This window comes from Lutjanus erythropterus, chromosome 20 (assembly GCF_056507025.1).
Source record: "Lutjanus erythropterus isolate fLutEry1 chromosome 20, fLutEry1.hap2, whole genome shotgun sequence".
In the NCBI taxonomy this organism is placed as follows: domain Eukaryota; kingdom Metazoa; phylum Chordata; class Actinopteri; order Lutjaniformes; family Lutjanidae; genus Lutjanus; species Lutjanus erythropterus.
The window spans coordinates 8,074,162-8,094,437 of record NC_139336.1 but is presented as its reverse complement, the minus strand read 5'-3'; the positions used below and the strand labels follow the sequence as shown (position 1 = coordinate 8,094,437).

The 20,276-nt window shown below is 38.8% G+C and overlaps 1 protein-coding gene across 1 annotated transcript in view; it reads right to left on the bottom strand.

The window, feature by feature from the left end:
* The window catches only part of LOC146308145 (uncharacterized), a 112,723-nt gene that overhangs the window by 17,659 nt on the left and 74,788 nt on the right, over nucleotides 1-20,276 (bottom strand). Inside the window, exons 18-43 of the mRNA XM_084746269.1 lie at nucleotides 19,077-19,121; nucleotides 18,937-18,990; nucleotides 18,492-18,536; nucleotides 18,336-18,389; nucleotides 18,111-18,155; nucleotides 16,996-17,049; nucleotides 16,428-16,472; nucleotides 16,289-16,342; nucleotides 14,963-15,070; nucleotides 14,415-14,468; nucleotides 12,759-12,812; nucleotides 12,523-12,567; nucleotides 12,070-12,123; nucleotides 10,177-10,221; nucleotides 8,467-8,520; nucleotides 7,967-8,020; nucleotides 7,801-7,854; nucleotides 6,321-6,374; nucleotides 6,188-6,241; nucleotides 3,934-3,978; nucleotides 2,953-2,997; nucleotides 1,980-2,087; nucleotides 1,753-1,806; nucleotides 1,591-1,644; nucleotides 599-652; nucleotides 234-341 (exon numbers count right to left, since the gene is read on the bottom strand). Of these exons, the coding sequence (XP_084602395.1) occupies nucleotides 234-341; nucleotides 599-652; nucleotides 1,591-1,644; nucleotides 1,753-1,806; nucleotides 1,980-2,087; nucleotides 2,953-2,997; nucleotides 3,934-3,978; nucleotides 6,188-6,241; nucleotides 6,321-6,374; nucleotides 7,801-7,854; nucleotides 7,967-8,020; nucleotides 8,467-8,520; nucleotides 10,177-10,221; nucleotides 12,070-12,123; nucleotides 12,523-12,567; nucleotides 12,759-12,812; nucleotides 14,415-14,468; nucleotides 14,963-15,070; nucleotides 16,289-16,342; nucleotides 16,428-16,472; nucleotides 16,996-17,049; nucleotides 18,111-18,155; nucleotides 18,336-18,389; nucleotides 18,492-18,536; nucleotides 18,937-18,990; nucleotides 19,077-19,121 (1,494 nt within the window). The remainder of the gene's footprint in view (nucleotides 1-233; nucleotides 342-598; nucleotides 653-1,590; nucleotides 1,645-1,752; nucleotides 1,807-1,979; nucleotides 2,088-2,952; nucleotides 2,998-3,933; nucleotides 3,979-6,187; nucleotides 6,242-6,320; nucleotides 6,375-7,800; nucleotides 7,855-7,966; nucleotides 8,021-8,466; nucleotides 8,521-10,176; nucleotides 10,222-12,069; nucleotides 12,124-12,522; nucleotides 12,568-12,758; nucleotides 12,813-14,414; nucleotides 14,469-14,962; nucleotides 15,071-16,288; nucleotides 16,343-16,427; nucleotides 16,473-16,995; nucleotides 17,050-18,110; nucleotides 18,156-18,335; nucleotides 18,390-18,491; nucleotides 18,537-18,936; nucleotides 18,991-19,076; nucleotides 19,122-20,276) is intronic.

The window sequence follows — 20,276 nt, the reverse complement described above, 5'->3', positions numbered from 1 at the left end:
ACAAAAAACAACACATCTGTTTACCATAAGAGTGTTTGTGTGCTGCTATAAAGTAAACAGGGTGGATGTTATGGTGATGTGATGAAGTCCTTAAATTCTTCACTGAGTTGGAAAATCGCCTCCTGTGGAGCTGCTCTGTCATTTATGAGGCAGCAGTTGGACACGTGTGAGAATGTCTATGACCATTTAAAGAGAGGATTGTCTTTGTATAAACATCAGATAAATGCACCCACCTCTTTACCCGCTGGTCCAGGTGGTCCCTGTAAGCCTTTTCGGCCCTCAGGTCCTCTCTCTCCCAGGGGACCTGGAGGACCAGGTTGCCCACAAGGTCCTGTGTCCCCCTGTCAAATATTGTAACGAAAAAGACAGCAAATCAGATAAAGTTATTGACTGCAGGCCTCTCGGTGCCACAACATGGCTGGTCGGTTGTCAAAAGGTTTTACTCCCTCACACCTCAGGCAGCAGACTTTTCCACAACATTAAACAAAATCAATTTGGTCTCACATCTTACAAAATAAACAGACTTTAAGCGAGTTAATGTTGGTATGAACAAACAGTGATGTAAAGAACTAGGAATGATGCTACAGTGATCACTGACCTGGTCTCCTTTCCGTCCAGGCGGGCCTTCAGTTCCTGTTTGGCCGGGGAGACCCTGATGAGTCAAAAGTCATAACAATCATCAGCTGACAAAAAACTGTCTTCTGCTCTCCCACACAACTAGCGTAGACAAACCACTGGCATGTATAAATATGGACAACAAGGCATTTCCCCAGAAGTGAAACCAAAACATCTTGATCCTCATCGCTGGCAGCAGTAAAGGTTAGAAATCCCGCAACTCCATGAAGGCAGATGGGACATCAGGCTGAACTAAAAAGTACACATTAAGTCAAATTTTTCCCAAAGATGTTTTTTTTGTCATTTTAGACAGTTCTTTACATGCTTATGCAAGGTCAAGTGTTCATTTTTTAGATGTCTTTGGTTTTAATTAATTATTTGATGCTATAAAAAAGGGGGTTTCACATGATGTTTGACAGCTGAACCCTGCTGGCCGTGGTGTACGCACGGGATGTTGATTCTGTGGATCACTACAGCTCAGACTGTATACAACAGCGCAAGACGGCAGTCCTCCTACTTTCTTCATTTTTGTACAGTGGGAGGGAGTGGTGACGTGTCATCCATCTTAATTTACAGTCAATGAGATGAACAAACTGACGATGTTTGATTCAAAAACCATCATGATCAAATCTTGTTGCCTCCCTCTGTAACTGTGTAAAGGTGACAGAGACCTTTCCTTCATCTTCATCATCTTTTCTCTGTCTCAGTCATCATATTAAACTTTCAACACATTTTTATTTCAAAATATAACATTTTTATTACTGTCTCCTAGTTTTGTGAAGTGTGCAATTTTTAGTATTTTATTTTACAGTATTTTTTCTGTTGTTTTATGAGGCACTTGTAACTTTATTTTTATTCTATTAATAGTTTACTGTTATTTTTATGTGTTTACAAAAAGGGAGTGCTTGGAAAAAAGTAGAGCAGGCAAAGATTTTTTTTAAATTGGGTATATGAAATATTTTTTTCTAAACCAACCTGTTGTCCATCTTGTCCTGTGGGGCCAGCATCACCAGACAAACCAGGTAAACCCTGAAAGTTACAGCATCAGTTCAGTAAATCAACTTAAACGAAGGTCACACAGACAAAAATATAATAAAGCACTGACATCACATGATTCTCATATGAACTATAGTTTACCTTGGGGCCTCGTTCCCCTGCTGCTCCTAATAAGCCATCAGCACCCTGTGAGCCCTGAGAACATCCGACAAACACGAGGTTAAAAAACTGTTTTTGCTTTAGATGTTGTAAGCACTTCACAGACTTTTATTCAAATTAAAAATATTAATGGATATTCATCTCTCCAGATCATAAGAAGGCAGGAATATGCAAGTAAAAGCAGCAGTTGATGGTAGGTACCCACTCACTGGGATTCCTGCTGGCCCCTGTGGCCCCTGAGGCCCTGGGGGCCCTTGGCTTCCTCGGGGTCCAGGTTTTCCAGTTGTCCCATCAGCACCTGGGAGACCTGGAGGGCCCTAGAGGTCACACAAGATGCACAGGCGTACAGATTAAAGCTGATCAGTCTTAAACATTCATCTGGTGATATAATCTATAATCTGTACATTTCTGCACATTCTGTCTGTTATTGTTTCATTGTGTCTTCGCTGCATATCCATTTTCATATCAACAGATAGACTGACAGATAGATTGGAGATGTATGTACAAATACAAACACATACAAACAAATGTACACATACACAACCAGACGTACACACTGGAAAATTTGTTTTGTGAATCAGTGGCTCACATCAGCACATAGAGTCAAAGACATTTTCCTAATTAAGTGACGACTAATGCATGGGTGAATGATAAAATATTAGCAGGTGTTACAGGGACAAATGTGATAACTAATCAATTAAATCACCCCTTTTCATTCAATTTTGGAACAGTAAGGTTTTACTAGTTCATGACTGAGTGACTGTTTAGATTTAATCATAATATTATATATTTAATGATCATATTGTGCTGGTGCTTTTTTTCTCGCTCTTGTGTACAACAATACTGATCAAAAGGAACAAAAGGTCTGTCTGGTTGAAGGAATATACAGAACTTTGGATTTAATAGTGTTTTTCTGTCCAGAACACAACAGTAGCTTTTGTCTTTGAGGCAGGCAGCAGTGGTACAAATCCTTGTGATGTTTGAAACAAACCTGAACTTTGCTGCTTGAATACCCCTCATTCTGTGCTCATCATCTATCCAAACGATGAGTCATATAATCAAACCAAAACTAAAATACAAGGAAAAAGCTCTGCACCCAATTAAAATGACTCTTGAATGCAAACCCATAGTGAGCATTGTGAAATACAGTCCTACGAACACTGGATGCGAACTATAACTTACTGGTGGGCCCTGTATTCCTGTGGGTCCATCATCTCCAGGCCGACCCTGTGAGAAACAACAAAAGTTGCACTTTTGTCACTGGTTGATTAGGAAACAGAAAGTTGAGAGAACTGGTCTCATAGTTCTGAAACTTTCCCCATGAATTCATTTGTTCCTTTAGGCTGGTTCTCGGCATGTTATATAAAAGGTGAATCTTATGTACAGCTTTTAACTGTACTATTACCATCACCACATTAACTGTCAACTATTTTGATAATTGATTAATCAGTTTTAGTAATCTATTAAGAAAAAAAAGAGTAAAAATTCTCTGATTCCAGCTTGTGAATATTTTCTGGTGTCTCTACTTCTTTATTTTGATTGATCTGATCTGATCAACATTGTTCACCATTTTATGACAATAATTGTCAGATTAATCGACCATGAAAATAATCGTTTCTTCCAGACCTAGCTTTAAGTTATGCATAATTTAGGTTATGCGTGCTTGGAGTGAAAAGTGAGTACTGTCACAGATGGCATGTCGATAGATAGCTGCTTCATTCGCAGCCTCAGCTACACTCATGCTCCACATCCGTGCCAATTTTGGGATTAGCCGGGAGTCAGGTGAATGCAGGCGCTGCCAAGATGGTGGCGGCCAGATCACAATGGCTTTTTGGGATATTTATTTTACAGTCTGTGGCTGAAATACCATAAGAGAGAATCTAACAGTAACCAATGTCAACATATGTAATCCTCTTCATGTGCATAACATTACTTTGAATTTTCTCCTTGTCCACAGTGTAAAGCTCTAAATCTGTTGTTTTTAACAGGTTTTTGTTCACTGGACTTTACTCTAAGCATTGCTAGAAATCCTTTACAAACTGAAGATACAACAAGTGATAGTGTGGAATACTGATTATTGAATGATTAAAAACCGTGTATTAGCAAAACAATTAGTTCTCTCTGATTTGGGGAACAAACTCTCATATTAAAGGTGCCTCTCACCTGAGGTCCCTGGCGTCCCTTCTCTCCAGGGGGACCCGGCGGACCCTGAAAAAGAAAAACAGACAAGTCAGAACATGCTAATCACACCCACAGCTCACACTTCTCTCTGAGCACAGTAAAGGAAGGGAAGATCCAAGTCATTTTTTCTAAAATAAAAACATAAATATAATTTGTATCATCTTCCTAAACATTTTCACAACCACATGAATAAAAATTGATGAAATAAAGATACAAATAGGGAAAATATGCAATACAATAATTTAAAAGTACAAGTGAAAACGATTTTGGAATATTTTTAATAAGTGAATTTGCTATTACATTTCTTCTTACCTTACCTCAACCTTCAGCAAAAGCAAAGTTTTTTGACAAACTGTGAACTCTGAATAGTCTATCACTATATCACTGAGGTCACTTTTTGACAAACAATGCTTTCCACAGACTGTGTCTATTTTCCAGATCTCTCATTTCATTTTCTTTCATTTTCTCTGAGAATAAAGTAGGGACGTGATATTGACAAAAATATTTTCAGGAAAGTAGAAACTCTAGAAACTCACTCAGGTTGTCAATTATTTTCAACCATGATGACGGGCTATTAATGCATTCAACAAAGTGGACACACAAGCATTCAGTTCACTGCTGTATTCAGTGTTCAAGCCAGCAGCTGATGAATCCACCTTCTCAGCACTGTTTAGCTTTATTCTCTGACAGATTGATGGATTTTACCACAGCAGTGGGCAGCCACATGAGTGAGCAAAGAAGCGTGTACAATGACACTGCAGGGAGGACTGTGGACAAGGAGTGAACTTCAGAGAAAGTCTCACTTCCATTACCAAAAGTAACCATTTCCATGCAAGAGGGACTTTCTTGTTCCCAAATCTAACCAACCAGAGGAGGACGACTGATTTGTAAGGGTGCCGAAAATTTGTCAACTTTCAAGAAGAAAGATTGACCTTTCAGCTTCATATTGAAAACTTTGTTTTTTGGATAGGTTGCTAAGTTACTGTTGTATTGCATCTTGTCTTTGTTTTCATGTTTTTATCCCCACACTGTCTGGGTTTTTTGTGTCTGTGACGTTCCTTTTACCTAATATACCTATAATTACCTATTTAAACCTGTCAGATTCTGTGGCACATTTGCTGCAATAAGAGATGCAGTTATTGAAATACTCTAGAATCTAAAAAACTCTTGGCCTCATGCATGAATCTTTCATGCCCCCAGATTTGATCTTAAATTGTGTGTGTGAACGATTTAAGAACTTTTGACGCAGTCATCAATTAGGAATTTCATCACTATATGATATTATATTGATTCTTTGGACTATGATATGATATTTGCCAATATCACAAGGTCTGCCACGATACAATTTTGATTCAATACAATTCAGGGGCCTGCAATTGATATCAGATGATATCATATGTTCATTTAAGACAACTCACAAAAAGCAACACAATTATGATTCATTCATTTTAGAACCAAACTCCTCCAAACATTTGTGACACAGACATGACATGGAAATGTCAAAATAAAGGCATATCTTAAAGAGGACAATATAAAATCAGTATTTTCACTTTGCATCGATGATACTGGACCACCAAACACTGAATCAATATATCGATACAGGCTGATGTACAGTTACACCACTATCATTAAAACCCGCGTACCTCCAGTTTGTTCTTGGGTAAATAATGCACAGAATCACATCTGGAACGTGGTGGCTCACTGGCCAGGTGGAGCACACATAGTGGCCACACCTGACTGCTCCCCAACAAAGACACCTCTCCAATGACAGACCCAATGCGCTCATCCATGTCTGTTGAAACTTTCTTTTTTTCTCTTTTTGCTGCCCTTAGCTTACATTTGCTGTAATACGTGAAGAAAACTGCTTTGTCATTGAGGATGTCACCTGACACTCTGGATTTCAGGGGACAGGCTGGAGGGCAGTGATTGGAGCAATTTATTTGTCCTCTATTAGGTGGACGTGCCATCTCACTCTGCCTTTAGATTTGCCACCAGTGGCCCCAACAAAATCAATCACTCTGACCCGTTCACCTCCATAAACAGGCAGTCCCTGCACACCAGCTGCACACTTCAGTGGTTTACCTTTATTTTCCAAACCCTCCTCGGTGTGACCCACACACAGCTGCTGTCTTAATCAAATCCTCTGAACAATACTCCGTCCTACTCTCGTATAAGCCCTAATAGTTCCCAGGGGTTGGGAGATAGGAAAAAACAAAAATAAACTACAGACACTTACTGCAGGTCCTGGCTTCCCAACAGGCCCAGGTAAACCTCGTAAACCTGGCTCGCCCTGGTGCAGAAGAAAAAGAAGATTTTATTTTTGTCATTGATTTTAACATTTGAGAGAAGTGAGAGAAAGATGACCTTACCCTCTGTCCTGGGAACCCTGGAGGCCCACGCATGCCCACCGTCCCCTGGATACCCTGATGGAAGAAGGAATAACAGATGGAAGAACATCATTAATCGTCAATTAATGTCACAAAGGCTTTGCCAGAAAATTGTAGGGGAAGGTTAGGAGTCAATATTTTCCTTTTTCTAAAATACCACAATAATTTGGTGTTTTGAGTATAAGGAGATGAGTAAAAATCAGAATTGCATAGGAATAGTTTGCATTTTTGAGAAATATACTCCTAATTCAGTAGGTATATAGTTTTTTACAAGATATAACATTATTAGTGAGCACTAGAGGAGCTGGTAGGTGCATTTTTTACCTTGTATTTACCGTGTTCAGAACCACGCTGGCTGTTTTCCCCAGCTTTTAGTTTTATGGAAAGTTGAACTAACTACTTGCTGGCTGTACCTTCAAACAATTATCTTACAATTAGAACAGTCGATGTTCTGAGCTAACACTCTGCAACTACTCTACTTGTGGGATAAATATTCTTGTTTTCTAACTTATAAAAACTTTTTATTACTTAGAAAGACATCATGTTCTCTTCACTTTGTATTGCTGGAAGAATTTCAGAGCTGTGTTTATCTCAACAGGATAATTTACTACATACTCAGTGAACAATGTCAAGTGATTGTGTGTGCGTGTGTGCCTGTGTGTGATGGGACATAGAAAAGCCATAATATGATTCAATCAATTAAAAACTACTTACTATATCTATATAAATCCTACTTATTTCCTGAATATAGTGTCATTTTTAAAATCATTAATTTCAGAAGCATTCATTGTTATAATTATTTTAAGCATCTTTACGTTCCAACAGCAATTGATAAATCAGATGCTCTGACAAATGAAAATTTAAACAATCGTTCGGCCCTGATGAAATGACTGGATGGCCTTCCTGCCTGTGACCTACATACCTGCCTACCCCCAAGCACTCTGCCTGTGCAGTCATTGCGTCTTCAACAAGGCTAGATATATTGCTAAAGCTACTACTAACATGGTACACAACAGCTGTGAGTATTAACAATAGCCATATTCATTGTTTATGTTTATTATTCATATGAATGAGGTAGCTGGGTATGGTTAGCGATGAAAATGATGTGCTATGCTCCTCTTCCCCGTGCTCTTGTGGACTCCAGGATTCATGTGTTTTGGTGGTGTGTTTAGAGGGAGTACTGAAGGGAGGAAGTGGGATTTTTCTGCTGGATACTTTGAAAATCGTGCTTATTCTAGCTGGTTTCTCCAGTCTTTCAGAAGAGTCCTGTTGCATCAGTTTCTTGGTAAAAATACTCTGAATGACCTGGATTAATTAATGAACACATACAGGTAACAGGTAAGAATGCCATCTTTAACGTGTCTTGATGTGCAACGTGTGCATCCTGCATTCATTATGAATATGCTGTGAAAATATAGTACAGGTGCATTCCTTGTATCTGCCCTGCTGAAGAATCACTTACATACATGCCTACTAGGCCCTGAGGTCCCTCCATGCCTGGCTTCCCTGTGAAACCCTGAGAAAACACACATCCATGTAAGACATCATGACAAAATACACACATGCAGCACATACCAGTGTTGGCTGGTGTAACAGAGGTCATAACTGTTCTGCGCCTATGAACTCACCCCGTCTCCTGGGGGTCCAGGTGATCCTGGAGGTCCTGGTTTCCCTGGTGCTCCCTGTCAGATGAAAACACTCTGTTATAAAAGTACCAATCAACACCATCCATTTATCTGTCCGGCCAATCAGATTCACAGGACTGCATGGACATTACATTAGCCATAACGTAACCGTGAACTTTATGGCAACACTGATAGTGAAAAAAATGATGCTACTGGTCAAGCTTAACATTGAGAGAAATCTGCCATTGTCTGCTGTTAAACTGATATCACCACAGTGTTTCTCGCTCAGCTTAGTTTCCTATCCCTGAACAAAACACTATTGGCTGTTAGCTTAACCACTGGTTTCATAGGAAACAGATATACAATCGACCCAGCTGCTTTTTCTTGAGCTGCATGCTTCAAAGGATCTGTTCATCTCAAACAAACTTCCTCCCTGGCTGCCTCGTCTCTAAAAGTTTCTGTCTTCAAAATAACACGACCACAGCATGACAATGAAAGCATACCGGAGGACCCGGTGGGCCATCTGCTCCTCGGTCCCCAGCAACTCCTTGCAAACCCTGAAAAAGTAGCAGAAGTAAGAAAGGAAGCAAGAAAATGCAACAAGAAGGGAAACTGGGCAGAGTGGGATGAGAGTTGCTGACCAAAAATATAAAAGTGCAAATGTGGTACAAACTGCCTTTTATTTCTAGTAATTAAGAGGCGTGCAGTGAGCTGTTAAATTATTGGTTTGAATCAGTTGATTCAGTATTTTACTGATAGTTGTTTAATCTGCCATTTAATTGTTTCTTGGCCATTTCCTACTGTCTAAATGTCAGTATGGATAACGTATTGGTGATTAAGAGTTTAATTCTTTAACAGGCTACATTTGTCTTCGTTAACGTGAGCAATTAATAATGTGCTGAGTGATAATTTGGTGATATAAATTGTTACTCAGCAACAGTACATCATGAGTTTGAGAGTAGTGAGTCCAGTTTTCTGAGTTTCACCATAAAAAGTCATCAGTTGGAATAAAATTTGGCTTGAGGCTGGATGTTTCATAATTTGTCCCACGTAATTTCAGTGAAATTAAATCTGAATACAATGGCATACAATGATATTTTAGACAATGATGTGCTTCTAACTTTGTGGCAACTTTGTAAACTTTCCCTGTTTCAACATGACAATACTCTGTCCACAAATCTAGGTCTGTAAAGGAAGGGTTTTCCCTGTTTGGTGAACTGGCCTGCAAAGAACCCTGACCTCAGCCTTATCCACCACTTGTGGAATGAACTGGAACACCGATAATGAGCCAGAGTTTATCACCCAACATCAGTGCTGGACATCACTAATACTTTCATGGGAGAAAATCCCTGCAGCCAAGCAAAATCTGGTGGAAAGCCAGATATTAGTTACCTGAATCTGCCCACTCTATTGAGTTGACCAAGTTGTCTTGCATCGTGACATGAAACAGCATTTTTTTTCAGTGCCTCGGGTGGGACTTATGCTTGCTAATAACAACAAAGGCAACCACTATAGAAAAGACAGACCCTGTATCGAGGCTGTATTCTTTTCTTCTTATCCTCTCTTCACTTTACCCAGCAGAAGCAGGCTGTTGGCATGGCTACACCTCAGTGTCAATTTAAAACGATGTTAGATTCAGGCAAATATGTTGGTCTCTGGTGATTGGTTAGGGAAAATCAAATCCCTATTTCCCCAGGGAAATTGGTTACAGTGGAAGCAATGTCAGACTGAAGATGGAAACGGAGTGTAACAAGTTGACTGTTCTGTCTGATATCAGGCAGTGAAACCAGCAGAGTCAAGGCTGTTTTCTTCATAGTTTGGAATGACATGTTCAACAATCACAAACAATATGAGTGCAATGTTAAAGAGACCACATACTTTTGACCAAAGAATGTGTCTGTGCTACATATAATATGTATACATAATAAATATGTGTCACACATACACATGTATGCTGAGGACACCTGATATCTTTAACTGGCTGGTAGCAGGTTCTGCTCTGTCCTGTTAAAACTTTTTTGTTGGCAGTATTTGTTGTGTTTTCCTGCTCATGAATCAATAAAACCTTCTACATGTAATCCAGGGCTGTCTTGTAAAACCGTAATAATGTATTATTTTTTTCGGCTGAACCCTGCAGCTTGTGGCAAAGAGCCTAAACAGGCAATGATGTCATAAGCTGAATGCTGAGGTCGTTCTGAGGCTAACAGTCTTACCGTCAGCCCTTTACTGCCAACACTGCCAGCTGCACCTGAGAGGCCCTGAAATGCAGAGAGAAAAAAAATACCAACAATGCAATTTTCCCCAACAGCACAGGTCATTCAGAGTGCAAATAGTAAATAGCTTCACTTTAACAAATTCAGTTATACACAATACCTGAAACTCCATCTTATCAAGTCATTGAATCTTACAGTTACAGTTCAACACATTGAGAATTACGCCCATTTGCTTTCTTGCCAAGAGTATGATGAGAAGATTGATTCCTCTTTTATATCTGCTTATTATATATAAAGCCGCAACCACACGATGATTAGTATAGCTTATTCTTCCTCTCTCTCATCAACAATATCAATATGTTTAAAAAATGTTGCAATATGAATAATTTAAGACAATCAAAATCACCAAGTGGTTAGGGAACAGATGTGGCCATGATAAGTAGTAAATATACTGCAATAAATCATTTCCAGTCTGAGCCTGAGGTGATATCACTGCACTGATAAAAAAAAGGCCAGCAGGACTATCCTGATGCTCTGCTGCCCTTTTCTCACATGCATTTTACAGCATTCATGCCGCAAGGTACAAACAGCCTTGTAGCAGCGAGGCGGGAGAATTAATTGACTGACTACGGTGGAAGCACGGGAGTTAAGCAGACTCCATCCAAAAGGTTAAAAGAATCTGCAGGGGATTTATGTGCTGGACTACTTCTTGGATCTGGGAACCTCAGGGTGAAGACAAAACTGCAGCTGACAGCTACGGATTTACCAAACCATATACATCATGTTTATTAGGGAGCTTTAGCGGTGAGTGAAGGGGAATTTTGTTACCTTTGGACAGAGCCAGACGAGTTGTTTCCAGTCTTCATGCTGAGCTAAGCTAACTGTTCCCTGGCTGTGGCTTCACATTTACTAGACGGATAAGAGTGGGATTCATCTCCACAGCTAACCCTTTTGCTAGAAAGCAACTAAGGATATCGATCAGTTTCATTAAAACTATTCTTCATTTGTTATTAAAGTCAAGACACAAACTTGATAGTATAACAGATTTTAGTTAAGGATTCATCTGTTGATTATTTTTATAATTACATGGTTAATGATAGAAATTTTCCCATTACAAGTATCACAGAAGCCAAGGTGACGTCTTCAACCAACAGTGCAAAACAGTATAAAAATAGCTAAAACCATAGAGTGTTTGGCAGTTTTCTTTCAATTGACAAATTAATTAATCAACTAATCCTTAATGAAGGATCTATCCCTTTATTAAAAGCAAACAAATCCCACAATCAAGTTAAGTACTCTGTGTCATTACTGTGTGAAATACAGTGATGAATGAGGAGATTCAGCGTGGCACCACTTAAAGCTCACCACTGTACTACTGTACTGTACAAAGACTGCCTCCTGCTGTCTAAACCAACAATTACTCCAGTACATGCTGTAAGAGGAGCTGTGACTCAACTTGGGAGTCAGTTTTGACAGTTTGAGGGCATTTCGTCTCAGCGGTCTGTCAGTATGTCCCTCTTTTGAGCTTGTACCCAACAGTCATAAAATCTTGCATTCAGAGAAGCATTCTCCCTTAAAGACATGAAATGTGTGATGATGTGCAGTGAAGTGTCTGTTCCCTCTTTACACTATAAAAGACATACGATTGGACTGAAACCAAGGTGGGTAATGAGATGTGAAGTCCATAAATTATATATTTATAGATATATATATATATATATATTAAAAAATAAAACAAATTCACAGAATAATAAATGGAGGAAGTAGAGAACACACACACACACACACACACACACAAACACAAACACAAACACAAACACAAACACACACACACACACACACACACACAACATTTACAGGCGATGAAAGTGAAATATGATAGAGAATGGGAACCTGTGTACCAGGCTTTCCTTCTGCTCCCTCTGGTCCAGGTGGCCCCGTCAACCCCTGTGAGGGATCAACAAAAAAACACACAAACACAAATACAAACTGTTCATCCTGTTGAACTCTAAATACTAAAAATCTAAATACTACTATTGTGTTTTCTCTTTGCAGGTCAGTATTCTAATTATAGACTTATATGCAAAGAAGTTTTTAGGTTTTATATTATGACAAATGTATCTGCTTGATTATGATAAAAAGAGTGGAAATAAAATGTGACAAGGGATGTACAATTTAAATTAAGACCTCATAAATTCAAACTGCAGGAAAATTTAACTATTCCTGTGGTCTTGCGTTTATAATACCAATATTCAGAATTTTTAAAGACCTGCATTTTGAAGCAGAGCTCTTAAAGAATTTATCTTGACTACATTTTGAATCATGTGTGAAAGGCTTGAAGTTTACCGATGGGCCCGGCTGGCCAGCATGGGCCCTCGGTCCAGTTCGACCCTGGAGGAAAGTAAAGTGAAGCTAACATCAGTACCAAGAACTAAGAGTGTAGTCAAAAACAGGTTACACAACAGGTGTCTCAAGCTAAACTGTTTGTCAGGAAAAGAAACGTGGATGGATATTTACAAATAAGCATTTGTATGCTCACAGTATTGTTAAGTTTTATATTCATCTATTACTGTTATTCATACCTTGTTCCCTCTGGGTCCTGGTTTGCCGTTTCGTCCATCTGGTCCCCTGTTGCCCTTCAAAGAGGTTCAAATGTTAATGACTGTGGCTGAGCCTCAATACCCACATATACAAGACTTGCTTCCTTTGTGTTTTTGTATCTTTGTATATTGTCTTGATTTTTATTAACATGGGTGAAGTAATGAGAAAGCAGAAATGACATGTGATGTGTGTATTTTAACAGAATTGAATTTACAAAAATAATGAATAATGTGTAACGAGTTATCCTTGTGTCTCAGTCACAAAATGCATATTAGTTAGATTTAGCTTGTTTGGTTGTCAAAATCTGTTAGTGAGCATTTCTTCTTTAGCAAGGTAATCCCTCCACCTGACAGGTGTGGCATATACAGATGCTGATTAAACATGATTGTTCTTGTTCTTGTGCCTTGGACTGGTCACAATAAAAGGCCACTCTAAACTGTGCAGATAGTTACAGATATTTATTAGGCACTGAACTATGGACTTCACATGACTAGAGCTGCAGGCATTGTTTTTGGTTGGAGGCAGAAGTTGATCAGGTAAATTGTGGCCTACAGAATGTTGGCCCACTCCTTGAAGAGAAATAAGCCTTTTGTGTGCACAGAAAGCCTTAGATCCTTTATTTCAACTCATGATAAATGATAGCGAAAACAAAAGTGTTTCTATTTTGTTGAGTGTAAAAGAGTAATAACAGATAGGGGGTCGGAGGGCCTATTCTCAGTCATGTAGGCTACCACTCACTGTTAGCTGCTGTTGATAGTTAATCCACAAAACGCAAACTGTTTACAGCCTCAGTTAATTACTGATTCCTCTTTATGACCTGCATAAATTAACGAGACCATCAGCGTTTATTTAATTATTCTTGTTCTTAATGACTGCCACTGGGTTGGTTTCCTCTTGAAATCAGATGAAACAAGCCTGTATTTATATTTTCTCAGGCAAAGTTACAATGAGTAGTTTGTTAGCCAGTTCAAAAGAAGCAGGATGAGATTTTGATGTTATATTTTTGTGGTAATTACTGGGAAACACAAGTACTTTTGTCCACAGGGCCCTCGAAAATCAACAAAACATGAAAGTTCCTTGTAGAGGCTTTAATTAAAGTTTGTTAACAGTCTGTTTGTATAAACAGCGGTCATAAGAGAAGAATCCCTGAAACTAGAGAAGGTGAATAATCACAGCACAGTTTTTGGTGGGGTGTTGTTACCCTTTTTTCCTACTTACACTGAGGCAGACAGAAAACAAGGGAAGAAAAAGAGGCAAGATATTATTCATGTATTGTAAATTGTAAAACTGACACCTGTAATTCCTTGAATCAATAGTCAAACTGTAAATTGTGGATTCAATTTTAATCATCTGAATTCAAATCAAGATTTTACCTTGCGTCAAAAAGACAAATAAAATTACTAAAACTTAGCTTTGATTCTTTAACAAATGATTAAACTTTTGTGACAGAGTACAGAAACAAACAGGAGCGTGTTAAATTCATCGTAGTTCAGTGGTTCACTTCACAACATCGGATTGTTAGATTAACATGCAGGAGGCCGCTGGAAGCTCTAATGTTTCACAGTTAAATGTGACATTTGGATCAACATATGAAGTCATGTGACATTTCTTGTTCAGACGCCCAAACCAGCACTGACCTTTAACCCACGGCTGCCCTGTTTTCCCTGAGGGCCAGTTTCTCCATTCATGCCCTGAGTGAAGAAATATAAAGTCAGTCAAGCTTATCTTTTTCCACCTTCAGCAGGCAGCTTCTTTCTCCTGGTTAAAAGAGCATGAAATACAATATTACAATGTACATACTATGTTACAGAGTGGGTTAATAACCTGGCAATGAAGTTTGTTTCACATGTTGCCTGTAAATCAACTTGTTCTAAAAACTAAAATAAATGACATGTTATCTGAAAACAATTTTAAGCTCCACCATTAGGATAGATTATATATTAGTTTATAGTTAGTATGTTTAAAAAATACTGCAACTTCTTTTAAATGTCTTTTTTTATATTGCATTTGTAAGTTTGACCTTCTTATAGTTTACTTTTAACAAAATATCCACTGTGCATCAAAATTCATTCATGACCTGGAAATTTGTTCTTTGTCAGAAACATCCACTGCACACAGCTACGAATGCTGATCAATGTTATTAAAAAAAAAAGATGACAATTAACCACAGTGCTGTACACTGTACCTCTGTGCCTGTGGGCCCTGGCTGGCCCTTGATGCCTGGAAAACCTGGGAAGCCAAAGGGGCCCCTCTCTCCCTGAGGACCCCTTATACCTGTTGCCCCTTGAATACCCTGAAATAAAAAACAGAAAGAAACATTTTCTGACTGGGTAGAAAAACTATACAGAGACCTTTCTGAAGGTCACCTTACAGCAAGGTGACACCAGCAGCGGTACATACAAGTAATAAAAAGAAAAATCTGAGCAGTTCACCTGTTACTGAGTTAAAATATGATATCGACGTGCAAAACAAATATTCTGTTCAACAGATCGGCATCACAGCTGCAGATTTATTGATAATTTTGTTTGTTTTATCTTTTGCACCTGTAAGTGTAACATCACTTACTGTAGGCTATAATATCATCTGAACTAATATCTCTGACTGTCACATATCCACCTCTCATATTACTTGGAGTTATGGACCACTTTCCTTTAAAAAGACTAATATAACTTCATTTTAAATGATTCCCTCTGTACATCTGTCACAGCAGCACTGCTCTGATGACACATTGTTTGCAGCTATTCAATTAATATTTTCCAGTACTATTAACACTGCTACATATGAGACTTGAAGCTCTGTAGTGTAATATTCCTATTTTTTACTCTCTGGTAACAATGTTTAGAATGAAACTTTCCCACAGATGGAGCAAAACATTCACCTTTATGTGTCAGTTACGGGTTATAATTAGGCAAATGATGAAATCTCACAAATATCCATCTCATCATTAACAGATGACACTCATCAGACTGTAACAAATGACTGAGAACAAGTTTGTGCAGTTAAGGGAGTTTGGGTGTGTTCAAATAGGAACACTCATGCCAGTAAACCTCACAGAAAAAGGTCAGAGCATTTCTGGATAAAAATGACTCACAATGTTTACTTCAGTTTACTTCTGTCTGCTGGCTGTAGCTTTGAAGAGTTTTTGTTGCATGCCAAATTTCTTTTTGTAGGATGGTGAAAGAATGACCAGCCCTCCTCTGCCTCTGAATGGCTAGTACTCATTACCTTCGTTGGTTGGGTTGGTTAGATTTAGGCAAGAGGAGTGATGATTGGTAGGGTTAGAGTGAGAATATCAGGGTAAGCCAGTCAGAGGTGAAATAAAAAAAATATTGCCACAAATATCACTTCCTATACAGACACCAAGCTGGTATCAATCTTCTCATCTAACTCTAGAAAAGACAGTGATAGCGTATTGTATTTCCCAAAATGTTGAACTGTTCCTTTAAGCAGCGCTGACACTGTATCATTCTCTTTGTTCAGTATTATTAAGCAGAAAGTCGTCCGCTCTTACTTTGTCCCCTTTAGGCCCTGGATCCCCCTTGTCGCCATCTGGTCCCCTGTTACCCTGTAAATAAGAAAATGGTCAAAGGGAGGTTCAGCCAACGATGTTTTGCAGGAAACATATTTGTAAATCTATCATGAGCACATACCATTCCCCCGGGAAACCCCATAGGACCCCGTCCCCCTGGTGCACCCTGTGAATAATCCCAAAAAGGATGATGATGGATTAAAAGCACTTAAGGACCAACAAGCTAATTAAGAAGAAAAATATGTGTAGACAAGGGAAAAGATCGCAATACATATTGAAATAATTTAAAAGATTAAGAGAAGATTAAATGGCTACGAAAATTTTTTTTATTTTGAAGGTCTTGAAGCTTGAGAAGAGTAAATAAACACAGTGGCCTCAGTGTCTCACAGCATCATATCATGATCCACTGAGACACCAGTAGATGGCACTGTGAGGCTGCAGTATGATGTCTACTGACGGGGAGCTTGTGCAGAGACAATGAGCAAATATATTTACAGTCTGTCAGTGAGAACTGTGTGTAATGTGTAGCTGCTGTGGTCACAAATGTTACAGCATAACTCATCAAACCCTGCAGACTGTTTGCAACATTATTACATACGCCTCATCCCTTTATACAACGCGTGTGTCTGTTTGCCTGTAATGTGACGATGTAATGATGTCCCCAGAGAATATGTACAAGTGCAACTCACCATGGGACCCTCTGACCCGGGATCCCCCCGGTCACCCATGGGCCCCACAGGCCCCTGATAAGAAAACAAAACAGCAACAACAGAGGAGGGAACACAATGATAAGATATCATATATTCTACACATCTATACATCGGCTGCCTATACATGTTGATTAATTTGAACTACACAACGTAATAAACCCCAACACTAACCCTTACCACCTAACCCTGATGTTAACCTTATCAGTACATTGAACAACAGTGGATCTTAAACCTTTTCTGTTCCTTTTTTCAGAGGCAGAATTAAATATCAAGCCACCTCCGTATCTCCCTTTTACTCAACCATTTGTAACAGAGGAGAAAATGAGCAACAGTGAATATTATATAACTGAAACAACATATTCATGATGAAAGTTACACTTCACTTGAGCAGCATAAAAGAGACAATACTGTTCCACTACAATAAAGTCGAGAGCAAGATCGACTTCTTTTTAGCGAGTTTTTCTTTTTTTTCTGTCAAAAATCTGCACTCAGTATTTCCTTTTGCTGACTGATTCAATCTTAGGTAACCTGACAGCTGCTGGCATGAAATTCATGTTTGTTCGTTTACTGTCTCCACATGAAAATTCATTGAACTCTTGTTCCACTTTACCAATTTTTATTCTACTTAAAATGGTAAACCAGGACATTTCAGACCAGTGTTTTTGCCAAAGGAATTTAAACTAATATGGATTTTTTTTTTTTTAGGTATTTTTTAGTTATCTGTACAAATAGACACTGTTAATAGTCATATGAACATCATATCAGCAACAAAGATAGGGCTGGCAGCAGAAGCCCTACATAGTAAACACTGCATGTGTGAAAACCACAGGCATGTGAGCTGCAACAGTTCAGCTAGGTACCTGCCACACATAAGGTGTGTGGCCTGAGATATGGATAAGTACCTCATACAACCCCACTTCACTATACATTTAATAATAAATTAAGTAAATTAAAATGCATGTGTCGCTGTAATATTACCAATGGTATGAAAACTTGAAATTCTGTGTGCAGGTCAAGTTAAATCGCCTGTGTACTTTTTGAGCATTGGTTTTGAAAACTGAAAAAGTAAAAAGGGAACAAAAGATCAAACTTACAGCATCTCCTTTTGGTCCTGGAGTACCAATCAGTCCTGGATGTCCCTATGAAGGTGCACAGGGTGACTGTAACCTCATGTGAATGCATAGTGAATGACACATCACCCAAACAAGTCAAAAAATCTCTATTTAAGAACAGTTAGACCCAAAATAAGAGGTAGATTATGTAGTTTTGATTTTTGGGTGAACTGTCCCTTTAACAGTTTTGTCTTAATTTGTACTCACCTGGGGTCCTCTGAGTCCTGGAGGTCCCATCTGTCCCTCTAAACCTGGAGGTCCCTGGTTGAAAGAGAAGGAAGGTAACACATTTTAAACCAAACACAGTGTCTAAACATTTCCAGCACACTGAAAAACTGCAGCGTAATCAAACAGAATGTATACCTGTGGGCCAATGGGACCAACACTGCCAGCAGGACCCATGTCCCCCTGAAAGAAACAATAAACAATTCATACACAAAGAAGGTGACATGTGGACTACAGGCATGAAGTATGAAATCAATAAAAACACATCTGCTTCATTTTTAATTTTACACAGAGTTGGATAATCCATTAATCGTTCTCAGATATTCTCTGGTTCCAGTTTATTAAATGTAAGATTTAGCTGCTTGTCTCCGTCTTTGGGGGGTTGTTGGTTGGACAAAACAAAAGCAATCTGAGAGTGTCAACTTGGGCTCTGGAAATTTTGAGGTGAACAATTTTCACTATTTTTCAACAGTTAACACGCTAACAAATTAAAGTAATCATTAGTCACAGTCCTTAATAAAAAACACCTCTAACTTGCCTGTTACTGTGTTAGAATGAAACACTTGTTGTGATGTAATCTTACCCTGGAGCCATTAACTCCTTGAGCGCCAACTCGTCCTGTAAAACCTGCTGCGCCCTTTGACACAAACAAATATCTTACATATATTCATAATTGACACTGAAAGACAAACATGTTGTCATCTCATCTGTCTGCTTGCCTACCGTCGGCCCTGGCAGACCTGGAGGCCCATCCAATCCACTCTCCCCCTGGTAACAACAAGTACATGACAGCATGAAAAATACTCTGTCCATCAGTTTATTCTCTCACAATGACGGAAATCACTTTAAAGGGATATTTCACCCAAAATAGAAAACAATCAGGCATGAATGAAGTTTGTATAAAAGTCGGCCACTGCCTGTATACTTTTATTTCATTCACATTAAACCTTTATTTATATCACTTCATATAGCTACAAAAGATGCACAAAATGTTTGCCTCCCCTTGCTCAAAGTATAATGTTATAGTCTCCAGTCCCCTGGAATTAAAATGTTTAGAAAATAGATGGATTTATAACAAATTTTCCCAAAGTGCTCAATGCCGCACACTCCAGGTCATCTATGACCAAATGAAAAATTGTGGACAGGGTCAGCAGCAAAACATATTTTATTCACTGAAAAAAAAAAACAGTTTATGTGTACGTTATATTTGGAACATTTTCACTGCTTTATCTTGCTGTCAGACAGCGTTTTCCAATGGGAAATTGCCACAAGATAAGTCAAATATCACTCTTTGGTGTTCTAAAGGGTTAGTTAGGCTTCAACAGTTGCACAATAACACAAACAAATTAACAGAAGACTTAACAGGAAGCAGTAGACCAGCAACTCCTATGTTCTGCGAGGTAAAATTACTGTTTTTCAACTCTGGATGGTCTGAAGAGAGCAATATTTGGCTTATATTTACGGTGGTTTTCCGAACAGGTAAATTAAAAGTAAATTGTGGAAATATTCTAAATATAGCCTTTTTGAGGCTTATTTTTTAAATGTGGCTAAAACATGTTTTGCTGCTGACCCTGCCCACAGCAGTGCATTGCTTAGCTTCAGACACCAGTACTCCTGCTGTTTCTTCAAACTGGGGGCATGCTGATGGCCATCCACTGTAGGTAATACCTCATACAACCCCAAAAAACAGAACTATCCCTTTAACACAGGTTTCAAAACAAGCTGTTTAAAGAAAAAATGCTGAACACTATATGCATTTTTTGGAGCTAAACCACAAAAAAGCCAAGCCTAATCATTTGGACAGAAGCCAACTTATAAATACAGGAGCAGATGTATTGCTTGGTTTCAGCTGCTGTGGGACGATTATTTTACCACATGACAATATAGTCGAATGGCAAGCCAGTAGAGAGTGAAGAGTGTGAA